Here is a 15,063-nt window from a genome sequence, read left to right as displayed (position 1 = left end):
CGTTTCAAATCATTTATTACCAGTAGAGATATACAGTGTGTATTTTATTGTTGATATCTACATTGATATCTATATTGATCTACCTCATAAAATGCATTGAGAGTCAATGCTCCAAAATAAACAAATTGTCACATTATCTTAAATGACTCATAGATTATAATTCCGTTTAGACTACTTGCTATATAATAAAACAGACATACAAAAGGCTGTGGATTTCTTAATGGAACTAAATGTCAATCATGGGCTTTTCCTTCCCCTCCTCAAAACATAATTGTCACGTTCCAGGCCGACTACATTGCAGACATTACGTTGCATCAACCAATGGTTGTGTGCAGGCCATCGACCGTACAGTCGGGCATCAGATTGCTGCTGTATCATATGATGTTGTTTGCTGATTTGTTAAACACCTATCCAGGTGTTGTGAGATCTGACATGGGTGTGTCTGCAATGTGGTCAGCCAGTAACGCGGCCATAATCCACCAGTTGGCCGGGCTGTATGCCTCCTCAGTGTGTCATCAAGCTATCCTCCTCTAACTAAGCCAATCATCTTCCAGCTGAGCCAGCCACCGGCCATCTCTGAGTGGGCAGAGTACGGAGGAGGGAAGACGTGGCTGAAGAGCACACCTACTGGGCTTCGTCCCAAATGTCACACTCTTTCCTATATAGTGCACTCCTTTTGACCAAAGCCCATGTCTACAAGGCAGGCATAAGAAATAGCATCTTCCTCTGTCTGAGTTCCTATGAGACGTGAAAGAAAACAAGCATTTTTGTTTCGTTTTCCCTCAGTGCCTATAACTCTGAAGCGTACAGTACAGTACAATGAGTCGCTGCACATTAAGTTTCAAAAAGAGTGAGACATCAATCATTTTAGGGCATTCTCAACTTTCTTACCCCTACCATCTCTTCCACGTTGCTGCTACAAAACACAGATGGAGGAGAAATACATGTTTGTGGAGTCTTACTCTGTGCTCTATACCATGCCACATACAGTAACATTGATAGAGGCAAGAAGCAAATAGCTTAAATGATTAGCTAAAACAAATCCTCTTTTTAATTTTTTTTTTATATTTATTTTTAATCCGTTCTTATGTTTTCCCTAAGACTTTCTATTTCCCTCACACTTTCTTTTTCCCTCACACTTTCTATTTCCCTCACACTTTCTTTGTCCCTCACACTTTCTTTTTCCCTCACACTTTCTATTTCCCTCACACTTAATATTTCCCTCACACTTTATATTTCCCTCACACTTTATTTTTCCCTCACACTTTCTTTTTCCCTCACACTTCATATTTCCCTCACACTTTATATTTCCCTCACACTTTATATTTCCCTCACACTTTATATTTCCCTCACACTTTATATTGAAAAGGTAACAGTACAGTCATAGAAATTGAAGTCACATGAAGGAGAAGTTACGGGTGGAGTGAGAGACAGTATGGCTGTTTGCATCGTCAATTAGACGCAGCAACGAAGGCTTATATGAACTACAGAGAACAGAACAGAAGACTACCTATAGAACTTCTGCTGACTGCTGAGTCAGAGTCTGGGTGACATGACTCCGACTCCAACAGGGAGAGCGCTCTCCGTCGCGGACCATACGTTGGCATCTTTTGCTCGAGGGATGACATCGATATCCACCACTCAACTCTTCACCCTCAAGAACATGAAAAAGGACAACAGAACAGCCACACAACAGAAGAGGAACGTGTTATGTTGCGTTAACTTGGCGCCGACAGAGAAGGGCTAGCTGTGCAGGGAATAATGCTGTGTGTGTGAGCAGGGTGGCTTTGACTAGTGTGGAGTTATTCTCTTTTAGATGTCCACTGGCCATCCTCTGACTGCCTGCCCCCAGTGTTCTTGATACAGTAGTTTTATGGTGTGATGCTGATGGGCGCACACACACACACACACACACACTACTCTCTCTCCCCTCGGTGCATATACATTACAGCACATAACTCTGCTGAGCCCCAGATGGCTCCTTAATGGCTTGGAATGATGAAGATCAGACCAATTTATTAAGTGCCTATTTTCTGACTGGACCAAGGCCCGGTGGAGGAAGGGGTCCTGAGGGGGAGCAGGGACTGTCTAGCTGATGGTGAGAGCAACCAACAGGCTTGAGGCTAGATGGAGTACAGCTACTGACGGAAGGCATTGACATGGGCCATTTAAATGGCATCACCCCGATGGAGACAGTAGAAAGGGATCCACCGGGTAACACTGATAGGGGTTTTGCTTGAGCTATTGGCCATGATACCAGGCCTGACATCACAACTCATCTGCTGGAAGTGTGTGTCAGTGACTTCACTCTGTGGTGTGAAATGGAATGGTTCAGCATGGCTATCTCAGAGAGGGAGAACGCACACGCACGCAGCCACACACACACGAACGCACGCACGCACACGGACCTATGAACGCACATGCACACACACATATGTATTTGTGACATCGCCCCTACACTTTTGGCTCTGGAGCTGAATCAGTTGAAATAGATAGACGATAAATGATATATACATTCATCCCAAGCAATGGCAATGAGGATTACAATATCTGGTGCACCAGGGGATCAAACAAACAGAGATGATTTCATGGCTAAAACCTGAGTTATTGAGGAGAGTTCAGAAGAAACAGCAAACATAACTAATGCATCATATTCTTACAGAGTGAGAATTTGCATGACTAGAGCTAGACTATATTCATGTGATGTATACTGTGGGGCAAAAAAAGTATTTAGTCAGCCACCAATTGTGCAAGTTCTCCCACTTAAAAAGATGAGAGAGGCCTGTAATTTCCATCATAGGTACACTTCAACTATGACAGACAAAATTAGAAAAAAAATCCAGAAAATCACATTGTAGGATTTATTATGAATTTATTTGCAAATTATGGTGGAAAATAAGTATTTGGTCACCTACAAACAAGCAAGATTTCTGGCTCTCACAGACCTGTAACTTCTTCTTTAAGAGGCTCCTCTGTCCTCCACTCGTTACATGTATTAATGGCACCTGTTTGAACTTGTTATCAGTATAAAAGACACCTGTCCACAACCTTAAACAGTCACACTCCAAACTCCACTATGGCCAAGACCAAAGAGCTGTCAAAGGACACCAGAAACAAAATTGTAGACCTGCACCAGGCTGGGAAGACTGAATCTGCAATAGGTAAGCAGCTTGGTTTGAAGAAATCAACTGTGGGAGCAATTATTAGGAAATGGAAGACATACAAGACCACTGATAATTTCCCTCGATTTGGAGCTCCATGCAAGATCTCACCCCGTGGGGTCAAAATGATCACAAGAACGGTGAGCAAAAATGCCAGAACCACACGGTGGGACCTAGTGAATGACCTGGGACCAAAGTAACAAAGCCTACCATCAGTAACACACTACGCCGCCAGGGACTCAAATCCTGCAGTGCCAGACGTGTCCCCCTGCTTAAGCCAGTACATGTCCAGGCCCGTCTGAAGTTTGCTAGAGAGCATTTGGATGATCCAGAAGATGATTGGGAGAATGTCATATGGTCAGATGAAACCAAAATATAACTTTTTGGTAAAAACTCAACTCGTCGTGTTTGGAGGACAAAGAATGCTGAGTTGCATCCAAAGAACACCATACCTACTGTGAAGCATGGGGGTGGAAACATTATGCTTTGGGAAAAGGACCAGGACGACTGATCCGTGTAAAGGAAAGAATGAATGGGGCCATGTATCGTGAGATTTTGAGTGAAAACCTCTTTCCATCAGCAAGGGCATTGAAGATGAAACGTGGCTGGGTCTTTCAGCATGACAATGATCCCAAACACACCACCCGGGCAATGAAGGAGTGGCTTCGTAAGAAGCATTTCAAGGTCCTGGAGTGGCCTAGCCAGTCTCCAGATCTCAACCCCATAGAAAATCTTTGGAGGGAGTTGAAAGTCCGTGCTGCCCAGCAAACAGCCCTAAAACATCACTGCTCTAGAGGAGATCTGCATGGAGGAATGGGCCAAAATACCAGCAACAGTGTGTGAAAACCTTGTGAAGACTTCCAGAAAACGTTTGACTTCTGTCATTGCCAACAAAGGGTATATAACAAAGTATTGAGATAAACTTTTGTTATTGAACAAATACTTATTTTCCACCATCATTTGCAAATAAATTCATAAAAAATCCTACAATGTGATTTTCTGGATTTTTGTTTTCTCATTTTGTCTGTCATAGTTGAAGTGTACCTATGATGAAAATTACAGGCCTCTCTCATCTTTTTAAGTGGGAGAACTTGCACAATTGGTGGCTGACTAAATACTTTTTTGCCCCACTGTACATACACACCTACATATGGATTGAATTTTGCTTTTCCAATCCGGATTTCTCTGAGAGGTCCAACCAGAACAGAACCAGACAATTGCCCTTTAAAGTGCTATGAGCACCTCAAACATGATAATACATGTTTTTGTTCCTCGTTTCATAAAGGGAGAGAGCAAGAGCACAGAAGATCTCTCTCCCGTTCTACTCGTTCACTCTTTCTCTCCATCTTCAGTTCTTGTTGTCCTTCTAGCATCCCTTCTGCTTGGGTGTCTCTCTTTTTGATCCTCAAACCTTAGTGGTTGCGAAGGCGGTGAAGAGGCGGGTTGAAATAAATAATGGGTGACACACACAGCACCATGACAGCTGCTATGTCACCCCTCGCCTCCTCCTCGACCTCTCTATCACTCCTGTCCCTCTTCTCTTCGTCCTCCTCTTCATCACCCCCCTCTCCCAGTCCTCTCCTGGATGAAAGCAGGTGTGATAGATGTTACAGTGGGGCTGAGCAGTAGGGTTGAGTTGAGCAGTGGTGTTCAGTAGGTCCTCCTGTCCCAGTATAGACTGCATGTATGCTACAGGACGGACTTGACTTGGAGCCCCGTCATAAAAGATCCTCGTAGTCCAGGAGTTTGGAGTGCTGGCGAGTTTTCCACAGGCGGAAGAGACGGAAGTCAAAGTACATCTCAATCATCTCTTTTCCTGGATAAAAGAAGGTACAGTGGAGGCTCAATTATGCGTTTCACTTCAGGGTACCTTACCTTGTTAATAATACAAAGAATTTGCTCATTTATATGTTGCCCTCAGGTGATTGCACCTTAAAGCGGCAATCAGCAGCTGAAACAATTACAAAGCGTCCTCTCCACCCCTGTTTCGGTAAAAAGCTGAGGGAAACGTAACCACTCTCGGATTAATAGAGGGAGCTATGGATGCAAAGACTAACCATGCATGATATCAAAATGATGTTTTAACCATGTCTGTGGCTATATAGTGTCTGTTTACAGTTGCTTTATTTACAAACATTGGACTAAAACAAGTTTATATGTTGGGCTCTGATGGGGTATGACAGTTGAACTAAGCTCATGAGGCATTTTATAAGTTATATTCTTCAAGAATGAATGGGTACATATCATTCATTAATAAGTCCAAAAATGGAAGTAGCAACTGCTGATTGTTACACACAGATATCGAATGTGATAATAATCTCTTTAACATTTGACTTGTTATTCTCAATAACAATATAATTTACAATGAATGGTTCAACTTCTACCATCTATCATTGTGTGTTGACACGGTGTCATTCATTGTTCAGGGAGCACTCAGCTAGCACATAACGTTCTGAGAACAATATGTTCCTTAAGGCCATGATTCACTGACATTTTGGAGAGGCAATGTTTGCTGCAACTATTTTACATTGAAAATGAGCAACTTTTTACTTTCTGGGGAATCTTGATCAGCAGCGCCACCTAGTGGGCAATTTGTAGGAATCCTCCAATCAGAGCACAAATATTGGTCATGTGATCAGTCTGCTGTTCCAAAATATTTTGGAAAACATGGCAACCATTTTTCAGCTGAAGCGAGAAAAAATCTACTCCCATGTTGGAGTGAGATGTTGGCCATTAACGTCTCTTATGTTTCTCACTACAACATTATATCATGAAACGTTAATGCTAACATACTGCTAACATACTGTGTTCAGTTTGTCATGTTTAACTGACAAAAATATCCACGGTGGTGTGCATGTTAATCGATTAGCATGCTAACGGCAACCCATAATAAGTCAATGGGACAAACAGGCTAGTTTGTTAGCTAGCTAGCCATGCAGATTTCATTTTTCGTTTTAAATTGTTTTGTATGTTTAACTAGCTGGTTAGCTTACCATTTACATTTCCGTGCTTCGAATTGTCAAGTAATATGTTTTCTAATTCTAGTTATCCTTATGTCTGCATTGGCAGTAGGTTTGAGTGGATAACCAGGGCACAGGCAACACCTCTTTGTTGCTTGTTTGCTAGCTGATAAATTCCAGTTCAGATGTGGGCGTTAACAGCCAACAACAAGCTATAGGAGATGAGTAAATTAATGGGGAAATTGAGTTTGAAATTGATATATGCTGCTTCATATGAAATCTATTATTCATGTCCATGTTGCTCACTGCTCATCATTGCTCCAGTGTCTCATACCCCACTCTGTTGCCAGCAACATTGCTCGGCAATATTGCCTCAAAGAAATTGCCAGTGTATCATGGCCTTTCGAGCTTGGTGAGAGTGAATCTCATATGGTTATTTTGCATAGAACCTTCCCACAACTTTTTGGGAATGGTACAGCATAGTTGCTTGGATTTGGAACATTCTCAGCACATTTACGGAACTTGACAAAAAAAAACGTTGTTTCTTGGTATTTCATTACTTTAACAGAATGCTTCCTAAAGGTTCAAACATGGGCACATTTCATTTAAATGTTGCTAATGTTCTAGGAATGTTCTCCAACTGGTTTGACACTGGGAATCATCTCAAATATTTCAGAGAACATTAATGAACAACGTTCTTCTGTGGGAATTTCAGTACTTCAAGCATAACGTTTCCTACAGGTTTCCTCATGGTTCTGTTTAAAGTCATGTTTTCAAATTGCAACATTAAGAAAAACTTTAGTAACGTTCAGAGAACGTTCTAAGAACGTTTAAAAACATATACATTCCGTTATCAACACCAACAAAAGTAATTGGCCACACCTGATCTTAATGAGTGCTTGTTTTCTTTGTATCGGGGTCTGTTTTAATAGGCTAAATTAACAGCTTGCGTAAAAAAATGGAATGCTAGCTCCATCCTGGTGGTGCAATGGACTAATTCCATAGATAGAGAACAGAAGATTAGTTTCCATGTGTCCTACCTGTGCTTGGAGTAATAAAACAAAGTTAACCCAAAATAAGGTAGCAGTATTATTAAAAGTCTTATTGAAACATTCAGTGAACGTTTTAAAGAAGTTCATCAAAAACCTCCAAATGACCTCTAATTTCCATTCTCAGAGAGTTAATAAAACCTCCCAGGAAAATGTTCAAAGAACCTCCCTGCAACCTAAAAATAAATGTTCCCATAACAGGCTAAATGTTCCCTTATGTTCTCAGAATGTTGAAAAAAAGTTCAATTTTACCGGTCACGAAACGCATGGCTTCGTTCCCACAACCAATGTGAGACCAAATACATACGTTCCCGCTACCGCCAAGGAACCAAATGTGCTAGCTGAGCAGGTTTGTTTGACCCTCTCCACAGTGCCATTTACCTTGCAGACCTTATCTAACTCACACCAAAATATAGTGGGAAAGGTAGAGAGGGAGGGAAGGAGAGAGGGAGGGAAGGAGAGGAGAGTGTATGTCGCTGACAGTCCTCACCCTGCGCAGACAGCTCCAGTGGCGACTCGAATTCGATGGAGTAAGGCCTCATCAGGTTCTTCAACTTCTGGAACAGCTGTTGGCCAAAGATAAGAACAGACACCAATTAATCCTCCAGCCTGGCTCTCCCTCCTCACCGGGGGAGCTTGGACCTCGAAAGGACCCAGCTCCAAGCTTTTAGGCTATGGCAAACTCCTCATTCATCCAAGATGGGTGACAGGAAGGGCAAATGAGAGAATGAGAGAATGAGAGAGAGAGAGAGAGAGAGAGAGAGAGAGAGAGATGGAGAGATACAGAGAGAGAGATATACAGAGAGAGAGAGATACAGAGAGAGAGAGAGAGAGAGAGAGAGATGGAGAGATACAGAGAGAGAGAGAGAGATGGAGAGATACAGAGAGAGAGAGAGAGAGATGGGGAGAGAGAGAGAGAGAGAGAGAGAGAGAGAGAGAGAGAGAGAGAGAGTGTGAGAGAGAGAGAGAGAGAGATGGAGAGATACAGAGAGAGAGAGAGAGAGAGTGTGAGAGAGAGAGAGAGAGAGATGGAGAGATACAGAGAGAGAGAGAGATGGAGAGATACAGAGAGAGAGAGAGAGAGAGAGAGAGAGAGATGGAGAGATACAGAGAGAGAGAGAGAGAGAGAGAGTGTGTGAGAGAGAGAGAGAGAGAGAGAGAGATGGAGAGATACAGAGAGAGAGAGAGAGAGAGAGAGAGAGAGAGATGGAGAGATACAGAGAGAGAGAGAGAGATAGAGAGAGAGAGAGATGGAGAGATACAGAGAGAGAGAGAGAGAGAGAGAGAGAGAGAGAGAGAGATGGAGAGATACAGAGAGAGAGAGAGAGAGAGAGAGTGTGAGAGAGAGAGAGAGAGATGGAGAGATACAGAGAGAGAGAGAGAGAGAGATGGAGAGATACAGAGAGCGAGATATACAGAGAGAGAGAGATACAGAGAGATACAGAGAGAGAGAGAGAGAGAGAGAGATGGAGAGATACAGAGAGAGAGAGTGAGAGAGACTGTCTGTGTGTGTGTGTGTGTGTGTGTGTATGTGTGTAGAAGAAAACGTTTTAAAGGCACCCAGTGATTGCCGGTCGCTTTGCTTCTTCTGTGTAAACAACATGATGCTGTGCTGTGTGATGACACTCTGAGGAACACACTTCTTTCATACTCCCCGCTGGAGACGTACGCATGTGGAGAATCAAATAATTAACTCATCTGTCATTTAATGGGCTCTAGAAGCTCTGGCTGACAACTCTCATTCTGGGAGCCTTTGCTTTAGTGTTTTATTGAAGCTAGCTTGATTTCTCTTCGTCGAGCACAACAGTCTCCACTCAGCAGCAAGCCCATCCTAGCTGTTTTTCTGATCTGCCAATCTGTCTCCCAGTAAATACACCCTGCCAATACACATAGAATGCTAATGTGCTGGGAGTATTGAGTCAAGGCCAAGAGGGAGAATTCTAAGAACCAGTTCCCAAGATCCTGAATTCTGAGGATACGAGTCCTTGAAGTGTAAATTATGATGTATCATCCAGTCAATATGCGATAAATGTAAGTGTGTTAACCCTCACAAGGCTTCCGGCCAGGCGGCATCCCTAGCCGCGTCCTCAGAGTCTGCACAGACCAGCTGGCTGGAGTGTTTACGGAAATATTCAATCTCTCCCTATCCCAGTCTGCTGTCCCCACTTGCTTCAAGATGTCCAACACTGTTCCTGTACCCAAGAAAGCAAAGTAAATTACTAAATTACTATCACTTCTGTCATCACAAAGTGCTTTGAGAGACTAGTCAAGGATCATATCACCTCTACCTTACCTGACACCCTAGATCCACTTAAATTTGCTTTCTGCCCCAATAGATCCACAGACGATGCAATCGGCATTACTCTGCACACTGCCCTATCCCATCTGGACAAGAGGAATACCTGTGTAAGAATGCTGTTTTTATTGACTACAGCTCAGTATTCAACACCATAGTACCCTCCAAGCTCATCAATAAGCTTGAGGCCCTGGGTCTGAACCCGCCCTGTGCAAGTGGGTCCTGGACTTCCTGATGGGCCCCCAGGTGGTGAAGGTAGGAAACAACATCTCCACTTCGCTGATCCGCAAACATTGGTGCGGCCCCTTCCTGTACTCCATGCTCACCCATGACTGCGTGGCCATTCACGCCTCCAACTCAATCATCAAGTTTTCAGATGACACAACAGTAGTAGGCCTCATTACCAACACTGACGAGACAGAGGAGGGAGATAAGTGGAGAGAGAGGAGGGAGAGAAGTAGAGAGAGAGGAGGGAGAGAAGTAGAGAGAGAGGAGGGAGAGAAGTAGAGAGAGAGGAGGGAGAGATGTAGAGAGAGAGGAGGGAGAGAAGTAGGGAGATGAGTAGAGAGAGAAGAGGGAGAGAAAAGAAAAAGAGGGATTCTCTACCCTCTTCATTGAGAACTGTAGTGTACCTTCTCTCCATTGGGGTTTCCCAGGACGTAGCAGCCCATAATGTGGATGAGGTTGGGTTCAGGGTTCACTTTGCTCATAAACCGACTCAGCCTCCTCCAGAACCTGTTGTAGGAGGACGACATGGTTCAGTTACAACAATACTGCTACTCTAACAGTACTAACAGAGAGACAGGTACTGTATGTATACGTCCCAAATGACACCCTATTCCCTATGTAGTGCACTACTTTTGAGCAGGGCCCTTAGGGTTCTGGTAAAAAAAAATAGTGCACTGTATATGGAAAAGGGTTCCACCATGTCAAAAGTTGTGCACTGTAAATGCAATACGGTGCCATTTGGGATCCATCCAGGTACTGTATGAAGAGTATGACCGCTGTATGAAGAGTATGACCGCTGTATGAAGAGTATGACCGCTGTCTGAAGAGTATGACCGCTGTATGAAGAGTATGACCGCTGTCTGAAGAGTATGACCGCTGTCTGAAGAGTATGACCGCTGTATGATGAGTATGACCGCTGTGTGAAGAGTATGACCGCTGTATGATGAGTATGACCGCTGTATGAAGAGTATGACCGCTGTATGAAGAGTATGAAAGCTGTATGAAGAGTATGACCGCTGTCTGAAGAGTATGACCACTGTATGAAGAGTATGACCGCTGTATGATGAGTATGACCGCTGTGTGAAGAGTATGACCGCTGTATGAAGAGTATGACCGCTGTGTGAAGAGTATGACCGCTGTGTGAAGAGTATGACCGCTGTATGATGAGTATGACCGCTGTGTGAAGAGTATGACCGCTGTATGAAGAGTATGACCGCTGTATGAAGAGTATGACCGCTGTGTGAAGAGTATGACCGCTGTGTGAAGAGTATGACCGCTGTGTGAAGAGTATGACCGCTGTATGAAGAGTATGACCGCTGTGTGAAGAGTATGACCGCTGTGTGAAGAGTATGACCGCTGTATGATGAGTATGACCGCTGTGTGAAGAGTATGACCGCTGTATGAAGAGTATGACCGCTGTATGAAGAGTATGACCGCTGTGTGAAGAGTATGACCGCTGTGTGAAGAGTATGACCGCTGTGTGAAGAGTATGACCGCTGTGTGAAGAGTATGACCACTGTGTGAAGAGTATGACCGCTGTGTGAAGAGTATGACCGCTGTGTGAAGAGTATGACCGCTGTCTGAAGAGTATGACCGCTGTCTGAAGAGTATGACCGCTGTATGATGAGTATGACCGCTGTATGAAGAGTATGACCGCTGTATGAAAAGTATGACCGCTGTATGAAGAGTATGACCGCTGTATGAAGAGTATGACCGCTGTATGATGAGTATGACCGCTGTATGAAGAGTATGACCGCTGTATGAAAAGTATGACCGCTGTATGAAGAGTATGACCGCTGTGTGAAGAGTATGACCGCTGTATGAAGAGTATGACCGCTGTATGATGAGTATGACCGCTGTATGAAGAGTATGACCGCTGTATGAAGAGTATGACCGCTGTATGAAGAGTATGACCGCTGTATGAAGAGTATGACCGCTGTATGAAGAGTATGACCGCTGTATGATGAGTATGACCGCTGTATGAAGAGTATGACCGCTGTATGAAAAGTATGACCGCTGTATGAAGAGTATGACCGCTGTGTGAAGAGTATGACCGCTGTGTGAAGAGTATGACCGCTGTATGAAGAGTATGACCGCTGTATGATGAGTATGACCGCTGTATGAAGAGTATGACCGCTGTATGAAGAGTATGACCGCTGTATGAAGAGTATGACCGCTGTATGACGAGTATGACTGCTGTATGAAGAGTATGACCGCTGTATGAAGAGTATGACCGCTGCATGAAGAGTATGACCGCTGTATGAAGAGTATGACTGCTGTATGAAGAGTATGACTGATGACACTAACTGGCTCATGTCCTCTTCTTTCTCCACCTTGGCGAATGTGGCCACTTTATTCTTCAACAGGTACAGATGCCCTGGACCTCCCTATAAAAAAAAACCTGCTTTTCAAGTTCACAGTCAAGATTCAAACCAACACCACTACCTGGCAATCACAGGAAATGCAGTAGTCAAACAATTAGCCCCTCCACTCCAGCGTTTCAAATCGCTAATTGAATTGTTATCTATCTTCCCGCCGGGATTTACATTCAACCTAACAAGGGTTTTCTTTTGTCCTTTCATAATCATTGTCATCTCTCTTTCTCCCCTATCTTTCTCTCGCTCTACTCTCCCCCTGTCTCACCTGACAGAAGATGAGCATCCTCCAGATTCTGCTGCCTCTCCTGTAGGCTGTTAGCTTCTTCTCAATCTCCTCTGTGGAGAGAGAGCAAGAGAGTGGGGTTAGAGACAGAGAAAGAGAGAGAGGTTAGAGAGAGAGACAGAGAGAGGGGTTTGAGAGAGGGACAGAGAGAGTGGTTGGACAGAGGGACAGAGAGAGGGGTTAGAGAGAGAGAAAGAGAGAGGGGTTGGAGAGAGGGACAGAGAGAGGGGTTAGAGAGAGAGACAGAGAGAGGGGTTGGAGAGAGGGACAGAGAGAGGGGTTGGAGAGAGAGACAGAGAGAGGGGTTGGAGAGAAGGACAGAGAGGGGTTGGAGAGAGGGACAGAGAGAGGGGTTAGAGACAGAGAACGAGAGAGGGGTTAGAGACAGAGAAAGAGAGAGGGGTTAGAGAGAGAGAAAGAGAGAGGGGTTAGAGAGAGAAAGAGAGAGGGGTTAGAGAGAGAGACAGAGAGAGGGGTTAGAGAGAGAGACAGAGAGAGGGGTTAGAGAGAGAGAAAGAGAGAGGGGTTGGAGAGAGGGACAGAGAGAGGGGTTTGAGAGAGGGACAGAGAGAGTGGTTGGAGAGAGGGACAAAGAGAGGGGTTAGATAGAGAGAGGGGTTGGAGAGAGGGACAGAGAGAGGGGTTGGAGAGAGGGACAGAGAGAGGGGTTGGAGAGAGGGACAGAGAGAGGGGTTGGAGAGAGGGACAGAGAGAGGGGTTAGAGAGAGAGACAGAGAGAGGGGTTGGAGAGAGAGACAGAGAGAGGGGTTGGAGAGAGGGACAGAGAGAGGGGTTGGAGAGAGGGACAGAGAGAGGAGTTGGAGAGAGGGACAGAGAGAGGGGTTGGAGAGAGGGACAGAGAGAGGGGTTGGAGAGAGGGACAGGGAGTACAGTTAAAACAGAATTTCTCCACACAAAAAGCAAACACGTAATGCGTCCCAAATGGAACACTAGTCCCTACATAGTTCACTACCTTTGACCGGAGCCCATAACAAAATTAGCGCTCTACGTAGGGAATAAGGTGCCATTTGGGACTAATAAAGACAAAGTCACATAAAGGGCAGTTTACCTACCGAGGATATCATCAAACGTAGCATGTTCATGGTCCTGGAGATACAGAGACATTTTATCCACTCAATATCCATTCACTGAATATTATGCATGATAATTGATTTATCATATGTGCATGCAGACATAGAGAACAAGTTGATGGTGTCAAGTGTGTGTGTTCGTGTGTGTGTGTGTGTTTGTGTGTGTCAAAGACCAAAGCATAGCAGTTGGCTAGCTACTGCTCTGTTCCAGCTGTATGCACGTGTGTACTTGATCATAAATGCTTCCACTCACATAGAGGATAGGGATGATTGAGGGGTCATCCCTGCGGATGATGGTGGGAACGTACTCCGCCTTGGGGACTTTGGAGGAGATCAGCTGAGAGTGAGAGACGGAGAAAGAATAGAGGAGAAGAAGATGGAAGAGAAAGGAGGGTCACATTCACTTGTCTCTCTCTGTTGGGTTTTGTCTCTAAACCAATGCCTGCTGGGCCCTTAACATTCCTTATTCATACTAGTATGTCTGAGCAGCCAAGATGCATTATATCTGTGGCTCTTTACTGCCATTCAACGGGATTGGAGTCAATTCCACTTTATTTCAGTCAGTTAAGGATCTAAAAATAGCCCACTTATTTCTGTACGTTATTTTTTTTGTTTGTTCACAAGCTTAATTTCCATTCATGTGTTGAAGAATCACAACAACCTTGCTATTCCAACTCAGTAAACATGTTCACATGCAGACGAGTCTCAGGAAATAACAACCCTATCAGACAGACAACCCTCCCACCCAATCACAAGTTTGGGTAGGCAGGGCTTACAGATTACAGGACAGAGGCGGACACAATGTGGTCCCAGATAACCACAACCAGTCAGTGGTGGTAAGCTTGTGATGGTAACGTCATGGCGCATGCAAACTACTCACTTGTGAAATACACTAATTGAAAATATCCTCTGCGAGCTCCATCTAGCTAGCTAGCGGAAATGTTTACAGCAGGACATGAGCAGATAGTGCTCTGGACGGATATCCGGCATGCGTACCAACTCTGCCCTTTCCTCTCTGCCAAACTGATGGAACATTGGTACATTGTTGAAGGCGAACGTAGTCTGTCTAGAGAGACTACACCGGAATTTTGCAAACCCTAGTCCCTCACCATGATTTTGGGTGGGATGAAGTCATCTCCCTCACAGGCAAGTCTCTCCATCTCCCTCTCCTCCTCCCAGTCTAGCTCCTCACGCTCCCCCTCATCCAGGGTCCCACACGAGGCAGGCAGGTCCCCACCTGACCCCCCGACACAAAGAGCAGGCACACCGTCAGAAAGAGAGAGAGAGAGGGAGAGAGGAGGGAGGAGACGGGAGAGAGGATGGAAGGGAGGAAGAAAGAGTGGAAGGGAGGGAGAGAGGATGGAAGGGAGGGAGAGAGAGGGGAGGGAGGGAGAGAGAAAGGAAGGAAGGGAGGAAGAGAGAGTGAAGGGAGGGAGAGAGAATGGAAGGGAGGGAGAGAGAGTGGAAGGGAGAAAGAGAGAGTGGAAGGGAGGGAGAGAGAGTGGAAGGGAGGGAGAGAGAATGGAAGGGAGAGAGAGTGGAAGGGAGGGAGAGAGAATGGAAGGGAAGGAGAGTGACTGGAAGGGAGGGAGAGAGAATGAAAGGGAGGGAGAGAGG

At 44.8% G+C, this 15,063-nt stretch overlaps 1 protein-coding gene across 6 annotated transcripts in view; it reads right to left on the bottom strand.

Moving 5' to 3' along the window:
- Window positions 1–4,269: 4,269 nt before the first annotated feature.
- LOC110509722 (NMDA receptor synaptonuclear signaling and neuronal migration factor) overlaps window positions 4,270–15,063 on the bottom strand; it is a 50,837-nt gene continuing 40,043 nt past the window's right edge. For all 6 annotated transcript variants that reach the window (XM_036967934.1, XM_036967937.1, XM_036967936.1 and 3 more), the window contains 8 exons: window positions 14,556–14,683; window positions 13,700–13,783; window positions 13,429–13,462; window positions 12,338–12,408; window positions 12,002–12,081; window positions 10,099–10,201; window positions 7,661–7,736; window positions 4,270–4,977 (listed from right to left, as the gene is read on the bottom strand). In XM_036967934.1, the coding sequence (XP_036823829.1) occupies window positions 4,880–4,977; window positions 7,661–7,736; window positions 10,099–10,201; window positions 12,002–12,081; window positions 12,338–12,408; window positions 13,429–13,462; window positions 13,700–13,783; window positions 14,556–14,683 (674 nt within the window). In that variant the 3' untranslated portion in view covers window positions 4,270–4,879. The remainder of the gene's footprint in view (window positions 4,978–7,660; window positions 7,737–10,098; window positions 10,202–12,001; window positions 12,082–12,337; window positions 12,409–13,428; window positions 13,463–13,699; window positions 13,784–14,555; window positions 14,684–15,063) is intronic.

The sequence above is a fragment of the Oncorhynchus mykiss genome, chromosome Y, assembly GCF_013265735.2.
Source record: "Oncorhynchus mykiss isolate Arlee chromosome Y, USDA_OmykA_1.1, whole genome shotgun sequence".
Taxonomy (NCBI): domain Eukaryota; kingdom Metazoa; phylum Chordata; class Actinopteri; order Salmoniformes; family Salmonidae; genus Oncorhynchus; species Oncorhynchus mykiss.
This window is presented reverse-complemented; position numbering and strand designations above follow the sequence as displayed.